The 12,973-nt window shown below is 37.8% G+C and overlaps 1 protein-coding gene across 2 annotated transcripts in view; it reads left to right on the top strand.

Moving 5' to 3' along the window:
• The window catches only part of VDR (vitamin D receptor), an 86,391-nt gene that overhangs the window by 59,384 nt on the left and 14,034 nt on the right, over positions 1 to 12,973 (top strand). For both annotated transcript variants that reach the window (XM_034412189.3, XM_034412190.3), the window contains exon 6: positions 11,702 to 11,886. In XM_034412189.3, the coding sequence (XP_034268080.2) occupies positions 11,702 to 11,886 (185 nt within the window). The remainder of the gene's footprint in view (positions 1 to 11,701; positions 11,887 to 12,973) is intronic.

Genomic DNA, 12,973 nt, shown 5'->3' with positions numbered 1-12,973 from the left:
TGTCATATATAGTTTTGGCCCTAACATTTCTCTCCAAATGATGTTAATGCATTGGGTTTAAATTTATATGAAATTGGGTCCTTAGATCAGGTTAGTATTAGATCCCACCATTCCCATTTTTATGGTTAACATAGGATAAGAACACCAGTGAATCCAGAGGGTGTTCACTCCTGTAACCATATTGGAAAGGACCTAGTTGAGTATGTTTCTATGCAGTTACTACTGGTTCTTTCTTTCCAATAAGATACAGAATAATTTTGACTGATTTATTATTTATTAAATTCAGAACACAGGCCTCATTGCTTACAATTAAGATGTTAGGACACAAAGATGTTAGCTTGGGAAAATGAATGTCACATCTGTCTTACCACTTTTCCTTTTTCATGCAAAAACCTACTAGTATCTCTACCCTTTCGTTTCATTTCATTCATTAAGCCAGTTCTATGTACAGTAAATACTCAGAGGGTTTCTTCCTATGGCGTGAAGCATTCCTCTATCCCTTATGGTCTATAGACAGACAGACAACATGATACATACAATTCTTTGAGAGAACAGTATATTTAAATATACATAGAATAGTCTTTGAGCATCCTTCCTTGAATGAAAAACAACCCAACCACAAGTTTAAAATAATTACCACTGTGTTATAACAATGTAACTACGGGTAAACCTCAACTTACGACCACAATTAATTTGACATGAAGCCAGTGTGCAAGAAATGCTATAAGAAATTCCCTTTGGAGCTAAAGAAAAAATTTGTTAACTGAGTTTTGCCCCATTTTAGGACTTTTCTTGCCACCATTGTTAAGTGAATCACTGCAGTTGTTAAATTAGTAACACAGTTGTTAAGTGAATATGGCTTCCCCATTGACTTTGCTTGTCAGAAGGTTGCACACTGCAACTGTAATAAATACGAACTAGTTGCCAAGCATCTGAATTTTGATTATGTGACCATGGGGATGCTTGAACGGTCATAAGTGTGAAAAATTGTCATAAGTCAATTGTAACTGAATGGTCACTAAGCAAACTGGTATAGGTTGAGGACTAGTTGTACTAATTAAATTTTAAAATGCCACAGTATTTAGGGCCTATATAAGGTCACAATCCTACTCAGTGGGTTTCTTTAGAACAGCCATGAATCTGTTCCATTGATGTAATTCAAAGATATTCCCTAATGCTGCCAACTCTTTTTTGGTAAGCTAAAGGTAGAAATGCCCATTAACAATCCATATTGCACGGATTGGCTTTGCTTTCATGTATATTTCTTATTGTGTTCCACCTGCACAGTGCTTGTGACAGAGTGGGAGATGAAGTATATACAAGTATATGAAGTATATTTCTTGACTTCTGATGATTACGCTTTTTCCATTCTCTAGACAAATGAAATCAAGTGGTTTTTGTTACCGTGAAAATACTGGATAGAGGAAGAAGGATAGAGTTCTCCAGAAATGCAAATCCAAATGAAGTATATTCTAACTCATAATCTAAGAACGGACAATCTAAGCATTTGGCAGTTGAATTTATGTGTGTTCAGTGAAGGATTGTTATTCCCTACAATAAATTAAATATGACCTCAAATCAAGCTCTGGTCCTAGTGACTAAATGGAGGCAATCAGGATTTGTTCTTGGCAATAATATGAAAGAGTATGTGTGTGGGGGGGGGAGGTTATCTTTGTTTGAAATAATTTTTGACTTAGTTTAGATTTCACCTCTGAAACTCTGTCATGACCTAATACTGCTTAGCTTCAGAGTCTAGACAAATTCCGACACTTGCTGAAACTTTCCTGTATAAATTAGTGTGAACGTATCTCAAAGGTGCTTTTTCAGGAGACAACTGGACTTTCTTGTTTTTTCTTTGAAGACGTTTCACTTCTCATCCAAGAAGCTTCTTCAGCTCTGACTGCTAAAGCACCTTTCAGACAACCGTGACCTGAATGACAGAATTGCCATACACTTTAAACGTGAATTTCATAATTTGTTGCTTTTGTTTTTAAGTATATTATAGTACCGTACATTAACTGTATAGCATATTAACAGGTAGTCGTCAGTGGTTTATATCCTCAGTTAAATTTTAGCAACTCTTTTACTGTCGTAAAATTCTAGACAAGGAGAGTATGGAGGGATAGTGCTCACAATAAGTATTCATAAAAATACTGTAAAGAGAATGTGATACATTAATAGGGAACAAATGCTGTACAGTACATGGGAAAATATTTCTGCTGCCTTTGCCTGTCATTGTGCAAATATATTCTCTAGAAAGTTCTCAGAATTTTTTATCTGATAATTACTCCACAAAATCATTATAGAAGAATTGTATGATGTAGCTTCCTTTCTGGAAAATCATGCAATGGTTGCATGAGAATAAACTGAGAAAAATTGCACACCCAACATGCCATATTCCATGTCTGGATGTTTCCGTAAAACTCAGTTGTATTTTATTGGAAGAGATAGTGAGGAAATGCAAAGCACTTGTGGGCCTCACAGAGCATCATCAAATTGCTCTAACTACTTATGCGATGTAGTCATATCTGCAGAGAGCAGCAACTGCCTAACAAGCTACAGGTATCATAAAAGCCAACCTTAGAGTTAGAAGATGGGGGCCTTCTAATCCAGGTGCCTAACTGTAATAGTATCTGCATTAATCTGAAAGCATTTCCATTTCAATCTTTCTCAACACAGCACTTCATGGGAAATTGCAGTGATTCATTTCCTACACTTGGTATTAGCACACAAGCTGTTGCAACTTTCCAGCATTGTCCACAATATTTATCTATTTTTACAAATTTTAAAATATGACTTTTTCTGAGGAAATAACATCACCCTCCCTAAATGTAAAGGGGTGTGTTTGGGTGTGCGCGTGTTTGATGTACGGAAAGAATTTGGAATTTTCGCCAATAGTATAAAAAAGTTAAAAAAAAAAAAAAAAGTCCTGTTACTCTAATAAAATGTGCTCCATTGACCAACTATGTCTGGGAAGAGATGCTTTGGCATTATTTAAAATAGACTTAAAAGTGTTAGTTTATTCCTATAGATCAGGGCTGTCAAACTCCTGGCCTGCGGGCCAGATGTGTCACATGCTGGCCACGCCCACCTCTGTTTTAGCGAAGGGGGATGACATCCTGATATGTCATGTGATGCCATTGTGATGACATGAGTTTGACACCCCTGCTATAGATGTTGAGAGAGAGCTGAAGTGTTCATTATAGTTATTGGCGCCTTTGGACCAACTCAGAAGGAGTTAGCTTCATTTAAGCTTCATATATTTGACCAAAGGCCTTAGGGATACATCAATAAATGCTAGCTGATGAGCAATTTAATTTTGATCTTTCATGGATCAATTCATTTGATTTTGCAGAATGCTTAATATAAGTTCTTCTGTAATGATCCTCATAAGGTACACGTTGCTTCATTCTTTGGTAAGGGCAGTGTGGACTGAATTCCCCAAGAAGAATAAAGAATAAAAAGATGGAACTATAAATTGGTCCACATCACTCCTCCAGCTGAATCAAAATACCAAACCCTTTTTTCTTTAGTTTGATGAAAGTAGGAATATTGAAACAAGGGACAAAGGTTTGCTAATTTATTTTATCTCTTAGCCTTAATCAATCATAATAGATATTCAAGCAAACCTACTATCCAACCTTTAAAAAATCCAATATTTATCAATGTTATACACAGCAAATTCAGTGCCATGGATTTAAAATAGCATTTAAAATAAGCGTAGGTACGTATGTCACATACTCCATCATTTGATTTAATACTTCCTCTGACTGTCTCTGCAATCTCCTTTCATTTCTCCTGACACAAGTCCTTGTGTTTCTTTTCTAACTAGCCCAGTAACTGGGTTTGTGCAGCCATGCACATGTGCACCTTATGTTTAGTGCATCTACATATTTAAGAAAAATAGGATGTACCATTTTATATTTTAAGCCTTTTTTAAAGATTACAAATCTATGGAAACTCACAAGGTCAAGAAGACTTTTCTCAGCTGCCCCACGGATGCAGTGGCATAAACTCTGGTTTCACATCTCATTAAGTCATGATGTTATTTGTTTATCTTTGACATAGTGTAGTAGATTGGCTGAATTCACACAACAAATTAAATCTGCAATTTAACTATGATTTGTGACTACAGTTTATCCAGCAAACTATTTTGAACAAAAGAAAAATATGCTTAGTGTGAAGGTTGAATCCCTCCCAAAGTAGCATAGTTTTAGCAGAGAAAAAAAACAGAAACTATTCCGTCCCATCTAGAACTCCAATTGAAGCAGAAGAATCTGCGATACAGATATTCTTCCAGAATACATGTCCCAAAAGCATTAATTCTAATGTTCTTTTTTTTTTTTTACTTTGCATTCTTTGCATTCTGATTCTAGCTTCAAATTTGAGTTAGCCATAAATAACAGGTTTTTTTTACAGATCTGTCTTTCCTAGTTTCCAGTCAACAAAACTGATTCTTAGGAAGTTTAGTAGTTGAGTAACACTCTAAATATAAATGTGTCTACTGGAATTGCTGTTACTTTTCAGCAGTTAAGAGAGTCCTTCCCCCCCCCCCCCCATAAATCTTAAAAGCAATTCTGGTGCTTATTATGCCAATGTCTTAGTTGATTGATTTTGAAAATAAGTCTTTTAAAAAAAATGCTTGTATAGTAATATCACTCCATCCCGGGAACAAAAAAATGTTGGTATTCAGGCCACCTCATAGTCTGGAAAGACACAGTTAGATACTACCCTAATCTGTAGATCACTTTCAAGAATGTACAGAGTTGTGCAACATTTGTATTGGAAAAACACTAGCGGCTAACTAACCCTCAGCCGACGTAGCTGCAGGCTGCAGAATGCTTGCATCACCCAGTTATGCCACAGCAACAGATGACCTGGGCTTCTGTTTTTCCTTGCCAGACCTCTCATTCCAAACTCCACCTTAACCATAAAATGTTCTTTCTGTCCAGTGTCTGAAAAAAAACAAAACAGCCAACAGCCCTTGGTCATAAGATGAATGTTTCCCATGTGATTTGCTAATGTTCGGGTGTTGTTTTCCAAAGGTTACCAGTGTTTTAACAAATGAAACTTTTATCAGCTAGGATTTCTTTTTCCAGGGTGTTAGTAATTTGTAACAGTTGTTTTTTTTAAAAGAAAAGCTTTCCAAAATACTGGTAACTTTTTGACAAAGGCTGGTAATGCAAAAACAATGGGGAAAAAAATCCCGTAGTGCGTATTTGATATACAGGTAGTCCTTGACTTATGACCTTGAGCCCAAAATTTATGTTGCTAAGTGAGACATTTGTTAAGCAAGTTTTGCCCCATTTTACAACCTTTCTTGCCACAGTTGTTAAGTGAATCACTGCGGTTGTTCAGTTAGTAACACAGTTATTAAGTGAATCTGGCTTCGCCATTGACTTTGCTTCTCAGAAGGTCGCAAAGGGTGGTCACATGACCTTGGGACACTGCGACCGTCATAAATATGAACTAGTTGCCAGGCAGCTGAATTTTGATCATGTGACCACAGGGAGACTGCAGTGGTCATAAGTGTGAAAAATGGTCATAAGTCACTTTTTTTAGTGCCTTTGAACGGTCACTAAACGAGGTGATAAGTCAAGCACTACCTGTACAAAGGCCTTTCTGTTCTGCTTGTACTTTATTGTTTGCAGTATTGAACAGTTGTGAAAGCAACAACATAAACATTACAGTAGTAACCCCTGAACAGACTCAGTAGAGAGCAAAATTCACCAAACATAATATTTTGGAGTAAATATACGTAGGATTCCCCTGTATACATGTTGAATATTCAGTAAACACCATTAATCTTCAGTACAATTGAAATTTCCTGTGTTAAATATTTGGGAAAAATTGGGTCTTGGATTCTTCTTCTTCTTCCCTTAATGAATTGGTATACAGTAGGGTAATGCCAGCACGAGGAAGGTCAATATATTTAACGATCGAAATTTTCTGAGAACAGAATATTTGAAGAATATAGGGCTTCCTTCCACACCAGATTTTTAAAACTACAATTCTCAGGTGTGACAATAGATATTGAATTCTTAGGTGCCCTACCCAGGGATATCATCAGTAAGTCTCTTATTTTTTCATAAGCCATACTTAGCTCTAACCTAGAGCCTTTCCATTTTACATTTAACCATGGCACAAATTTTATGTGGCCCTATCATTTGTCTGCCATATTGTCATGACATTATCAATAACTGTATTGTTGGTTTTCCCCCCTCTTTATTCTGATGCCATCCATTGGAAGCTTCAAGGCAACTAAAAATCTATTAGGCTTGTTTTTGCTCATTACCTTGAAGGAAAGTCAAGTGAATTGCAGTTTTAGAGGACAGAAGAAATACTGGCAGGATAGAGATGGACAACTGAGATGCCAAATTCCATGCCATTGTAGTTCTCAGCCAACTCAAGTATCTATTCCATGCTTCTGCTCAACAATGGGAAAAGGTCCTAAGATTTCAGCTAAGATTCAGGCTTTCAAAGAAATGCCACTTCCATAAGCAAATTGGGCAGACATATGGATTTGGAAATAATATGTATCAGTAAGTAGCATGCAATACACACTGTATAACTGTTAGTCATCCTCTGACAGTGTGGTTTTGGTAGACTATGTAGCAATAGCAATAGCAGTTAGATTTATATACCACTTCATAGTGCTTTACAACCCTCTCTAAGCTGTTTACAATGTTAACACATCGCCCCCCAACAATCTGGCTCTTCATTTTACTGACCTTGGAAGAATGGAAGGCTGAGTCAACCTTGAGCCAGTGAGAATCGAACTCCTGGAGTAAGCAGTGAGTTAGCCTGAAGTACTACCTTCTAAGCACTGCGTCACCATGGCTCGTTCAATCGTAATACATCAATCTGTTGTTGAACTTTTATTAGAGGGTTCCCCCTCTCTCCTTAAATTGGATGTGAATCTAAATCAGAAAAACTATTAATAGATAATGCATATGATCATTTCAAAAAATATGATGAGACCAGCGAAGCCAAGTGATTTTTTGCATGTTGAATGTCCTTGTAAACATAACCACTTGTCTAAGCCAGGTTTGGTTTGGTTTGGCTTGGCTTGGCTTGGCTTGGCTTGGCTTGGCTTGGCTTGGCTTGGCTTGGCTTGGCTTGGCTTGGCTTGGCTTGGCTTGGCTTGGTAAATGGCAGGCCACATTTCAGGATATATAAATATTAATGAGACAACTGGCTTTAGCTCATATTTAAAATGACATGACTAACTCTACTACTTACTTAAGTCATTATAATAAACTTGCATTCTCTTCCAGTGTCAAAGATTGAATTAAATAAGCCTGAATTCTGCACATTCTCCCCATTTATTACTGCTCTAAGTGTATTTCTTTCATGATGGGGGCTAAAAATAGTTTTCTTCTTCATCAGGTAGTGATTTCTTAATCATCCCTCCTATCAGTCAAGAAATATTGGGTATAAGCAAGCGCTGATTAAAGCGAAACATTTCTTAAAATTACAATTAAGCTGCAACTAGGGAGCTGATCTGTGTTGGCAGGCATCTGTTTTTCCTAGGATAGGGACTGTGTGCTCCATTTCCCTACTCCATGACACCAAAACATCTGCAGAAAAAATGTGGTGGTCTTGCTACTCCTCCAGTTTTTGCTGGGATGCTGTAGTCCATAAGGCTTGCTAGAATGCTGCTTTCCCAGAATTTGTTACGTAGCACAGAACTGTTGCCAAGAGGAAGAGAAAGCTGTGGAGGCTTCCTAATGCATTTAATCATAGTATCCGAAACCAGTCTCCCCTTGCAACCAACTCCATAGAAGTCCCTACATGCCAACAAAATGCATGTAGAGAGTGGGAAAGGTGCAGGCTTCCAGAATAATATTTTCTTCTCTTTGGCTAGAAGGCAAATCGATATTTGTTAGCCCTCAGGCAATATCCTCTGCAAATGGCACATAGAAATGTAATAGGAAAATAAGTAAACAGATCGGCGTGAATCATAAAAAGTAAACATTAGCTGTCTTTTCCCCCTCATATATAGCACTTCCCCATGATCTGATTGTATTTGTCTAAACTCAAACTTCAAAGTGCACTTGTTCTATAATTTACCCTATAGAGAACAATAGATATTTCGTGGAAAGCAAGAGAATGCTAAGAGGGAGCTTTACACGTAGTGGACAGACTTTCTTTCTTTTAAAGTTTTCAAATCCATTGTTATTTTTTTTTTAAAAAAAAGATCAAAGTGATTTTACTATCTGACAGATCTTAGGAGGTGTACAGAAAAATATTTGAGTTGGAAAGAAATTGTGACAGTAGGGAATAGCCATCCGGATGTGGCATTGATTTCTCAGGCACCTAATGCTTCACATTCACTTCCTTTAGAAATGTTCGATGCACACGACAGTATTGTGCAAATTTCCTGTAAATAATATTGTCTGATTCAGAGAAAAAGTCTCTAAGAAGCTTCTTGGTAAACAGCCTGCTGACTAGAGAGCAGGTTGGTCTTTTAGTTCCCTGCGGTATGAAATAAATTCTAAATCAAGGAGCCAGACTAATGCCCTTTCACCCAGTGCTCTTTCTTTTGTATATACACATTACTACCGTAAGAGTACAAGATGTATGGATCTCTGATCTAGAACTTACTGGACTTCTTTTGATGGTGCCATAAACTGGAAGAGAGAAGATAAGATATGATAAGGATGGCATTGAAATAGGCTTTACACAAGAGTGCCAACACAGCAATTTCTCTATCCCTTGTTTTATGGGCCTGTGTGCTGACTCTGGAGGACAGCAGGGAAGGAGAGAAGACCAGACAGGAGAAAAAGTAGCCCTGGTGACCTCTGCAGATTGAATCTAAGGGCCTCCTTCATCTAACACCTCCGTTTCCACATTTCAAACATCCAGTTACAGAGGTTCTAAGAAAAAGCTCACGTTAGTTTAAACTAAACCGCTGTTGTTTTGAAATGAACCTGAAGCAGTGGGTTCTGCAATAAGAATGTCACTTGGGCTCCATTAGATCAAACCAAAGGTTCTTTCTCCATAGGGAAAGGGGAACCATAGGGGCCAACCAAAAAAGAACACAAGAGTAATTGCCCTCTCTAATTCACATCCCAGCAACTGCCCCTGATGCTGGACAGTATAACTATGAAAGCTCAAGATGTTGGAATTTATTTATTGTTTGCTTGAGCTTTTATGCCATTGAGAAATTTGGGATTGGGGCTGCAATAAAAGGTTAATTAAGCAAGTAAACCAATAACACCTAGTCCTTTGTGATACTGTACCATTCTTTATAGCAGTGGTTCTCAAAGTTTCCCCCAGAATTTTTTCAAAGGGTCTACAAAATCAAATAAATATTTTAAAACCTCTTGGTTTCTTTTTCTAATATAATACATATTGATTGATATAACCCACGTAAACCAAAGCTCTTTGTGGCCATCAATCCTTTTTAAGAATGTAAAGGATATTAAGACCAAGATATTTGAGAACAATTCTTTACAGTATACTTAAAAGAAGCAAGCTAGAAACTTGGTTGCAAGAATTGTTCCAGGATTAGGGTCGTCACAGGAAGAGAAAAGTTGCAGACAGACTCCTGTTCCTCACGATGGTAGAGATCTTTCTCAACACCTCATCCTACACGCCAAAATAAGGCTTGCAGCTATTGCGTGCAAAGGGACTGCTTTGTATTACAGCCCTGTGCTTGCTCAGCTCTGCTTATACATCCTAAATTGCAGGGTGACCTTTATACTGCTTTTAGTATTCAGGATGCTTTGTAATCTTTCTCATTATGTGTCATGGGTCTTTTTAAAAATGTTTTAAAAAATCCAGGTATTGAAACTGCTCAAATCTGTCAATAGGTAAGTTGAGATAGGAAATCCCCCACCCCACCCCTAATTTCCCACGTTCCAAATCTAATCTTTCTCATATGGGGCTATCATGTTGTATTTTACCCCCAATCATCTTCGAAATCTAAGTCATCTCTATCATTTAGTATACAAGATATAGTAATGTTCATGTGCTGGTGGATGGATGGATGAACGGACAGAAAGATAGATTATCCCAAAGCCTGATGCATTAAAAGTCTTACCTTGCTAGACTTCTCTAAAAGCTATTTTATTGCAGTCCCAGATGACTCTTGGTGCCTATCTTGGATTTATTTTGGATTTTATCCTTGCTTCTTTTTTCTATTATCCGAGTATTTGGGATGATAATGGTGATGATTTTGCTTTGTTTGATGCATGCTGCCCAGAATCTTTGGGACTGGGGAGGGTTATGTGTAATGATAAATCTCCATAATTGCGATATTTTGTTTTTTTAAAAAAGGGAATGTAAAAGTTTTGGATGCTATTGGAATATAGGTGTAGGAGAAGAGGAGGCAGAGGCTGGGGGTATAGTTAAGAGAGGACTCAGCCTAGAATCCTTAGATGTCCACAAATGCTCCAAGACCAGCTTCCCTTGAATTCCATTAACACTTACCTAGCACCAATTTAGTGCTGTCCATTAGTTGACCAGATTTTTGTGTATAGACATGAGCAATAAATCAGCTTAACCAGAACTTAAGGTGTGCTTCTGATTCTTCACACTTGATAACACGATTCTCAATTGTTGTTCATTGTATTTAGAGGAAGGTTTCTGTCTTTCATTTTCTAAAGTTGGCTTTTGTCTCTATTTGCCAAACATGCAGGCCTGGAAGCTTGTCAGTGCGATGCATCAGTGACCTTGTATAAAAGTGATAATGTTTCTGCCAGCAGTGTGTCTACGGCATTGCCAGAATGAGCTGAAAACCTGTCAAAATATTCACTTGCTTGCAGACTGTAATTTCTGAATTTTCAGCAACATAGTCAGGCAGTGTAGGCTTCTGCCCACTGTTAAGTTGCTCTGCTCATCACAATTCTTTTAGCTGACAGAAAACTGCACACCGAAGTGATATTTATTGCCCTCGTTGTCAGCCTCTATCGCCTCTGTTCTCAATAACAGCCCCTCACCTAAGTTCCCCCCAAAGTCTAAGAGACTCTACATACCTTGAGGCTTCTCTTGGATGGTCTTTAAAGTAAGAAAGAAAACACATCTTTAACCCATTGGGCAATATAAGCTTGTCTCTGGGGACTAAATGTGAGGGAACGTCCTGGGAACATATTCCCAGAGGCTGTTTGTGCCATGGTTAATTGTAAATAGGGAAAAGGCCATAGTCCACAAAAGCAGCCCTTTGCTGTGTGTTGACATGTTGCACAGACAGCTTGTGGAGGATTGATGTCACAAAACACATAAAGGCAGCATTCCAGATAGCCTTCAAGTTGTTTTTGATGAGGATGGACCTGTGCTATTCCTCCAGTCCCCAAAATGGTTGTAGTGCACAACCATGCAAAGAAAAACTGTTGGCCGTGTATTTTTAAACGGCAGTAAAATTTATTCGTGTGTATGAGGTCTTCTAAACAGTACATCTGGCTTCATGTCCTCAGCAACTTTGCAAACATCTGGTTGGAAGAAAGTCACCGTGAGCCAGAGGGTTCTTTAAAGACAGCTTTAAAATCAGAATTTTTGAAGATCCACCTGGGATGTCTTCTGCATGTCAAGTATCCCTCTTTCTTTGAACATTTGCTAGCTATTAAATCACTCCTGTCCCAATAAACAATAACCCTTAAGGAAACAAATGTTGTTGTTTTCTTCTCCCATTCTTCAGCTAAGGCTAGCAGTTTCCTCTTACCTCTACTCTAATGTGCTTACTATTCTGCCTTTACAGTTATTTTGACCGATGAAGAGGTTCAGAGGAAAAGGGAGATGATAATGAAGAGGAAGGAGGAGGAAGCTCTTAAGGAAAGCCTAAAGCCCAAATTGCTGGAGGAACAACAGCGAGTCATTGAAATTCTTCTTGAAGCCCACCGCAAAACTTATGATCCTACTTATTCAGATTTCTCTCAATTCCGGGTAAGTTCTGCTTGCTTTTTTTTTTTTCAGTACTTTACTATTGTTGTGAGAAGTAGGACACCTGCTGGTGAAAAAAATGAATATTTTTCAACTTTGTAACTTTTCTGAATTAGTGATTCAAACTCTTGTCCACATCCCACTTAACAAAAGTAACATTGCTGGCAGATTCAAATCTACACCTAATTATAAATAAATACATTAAAAAGAAATTAAAAATAAAGCAAAAAACAAATAAACTCAAAGGGCAGCCTTGATGGGCCACTAGGTCTTTTTCTGCATATTGGTTTTCCATATTTCTATTATGAAAGAACAATTCAATATGTCTTTTAAATTGGAACTGTATCCCAGATTGAAGCTCTCTAGCCAAGTCACCGGATTTAGAACTATTCCGACTGGAAATTATTTTCACACTAAGTTAGCATGAAATACATCTGTAAATACAGGTAGTCCTCGATTTACAACAATTCGCTTAGTGACTGTTCAAAGTTACAATGGCACTGAAAAAAGTGACACGACTGTTTTTCAGACTTATGACTGTTACAGCATCCCTATGGTCATTGATCAAAATTCGTACACTTGGCAACTGACTCATATTTATGACGGTTGCAGTGTCCTGGGGTCATGTGATCACCTTTTGTGACTTTCTGACAAGCAAATTCAATGGGAAAGCCAGATTCACTTAACAATCATGTTACTAACTTAATAACTACAGTGATTCACTCAACAACTGTGGCAAGAATGTTTGTAAAATTGAACAAAATTCACTTAACAAATATTTCACTTAGCAACAGAAATTTTGGGCTCAATTGTGGTCATAAGTTGAGGACTATCTATATACCCCAGTTGGATTGACAACTGTACTGCTTGGAGAAATTAGTAAGTGTATTTGTGACTAGACTTCAGTTGGTGATAGCTGCATTATGTGGGCTGCCCAGTATGGCTTCATCACAATCTGTCCTTAAAGATGTACTTGACAGAACAAAATAGGGGAAAGTCCCCTTAAGCAGAGTGAATAACCAAGCAGCAGGGCTCTTGATGGGCCCCATTATTCTACTTGTCCAACCTGCCTTTCTCAGCCACACACAAA

The sequence above is a fragment of the Pantherophis guttatus genome, chromosome 2 (assembly GCF_059756535.1).
Source record: "Pantherophis guttatus breed Tessera chromosome 2, ASM5975653v1, whole genome shotgun sequence".
In the NCBI taxonomy this organism is placed as follows: Eukaryota; Metazoa; Chordata; class Lepidosauria; order Squamata; family Colubridae; genus Pantherophis; species Pantherophis guttatus.
This window is presented reverse-complemented; position numbering and strand designations above follow the sequence as displayed.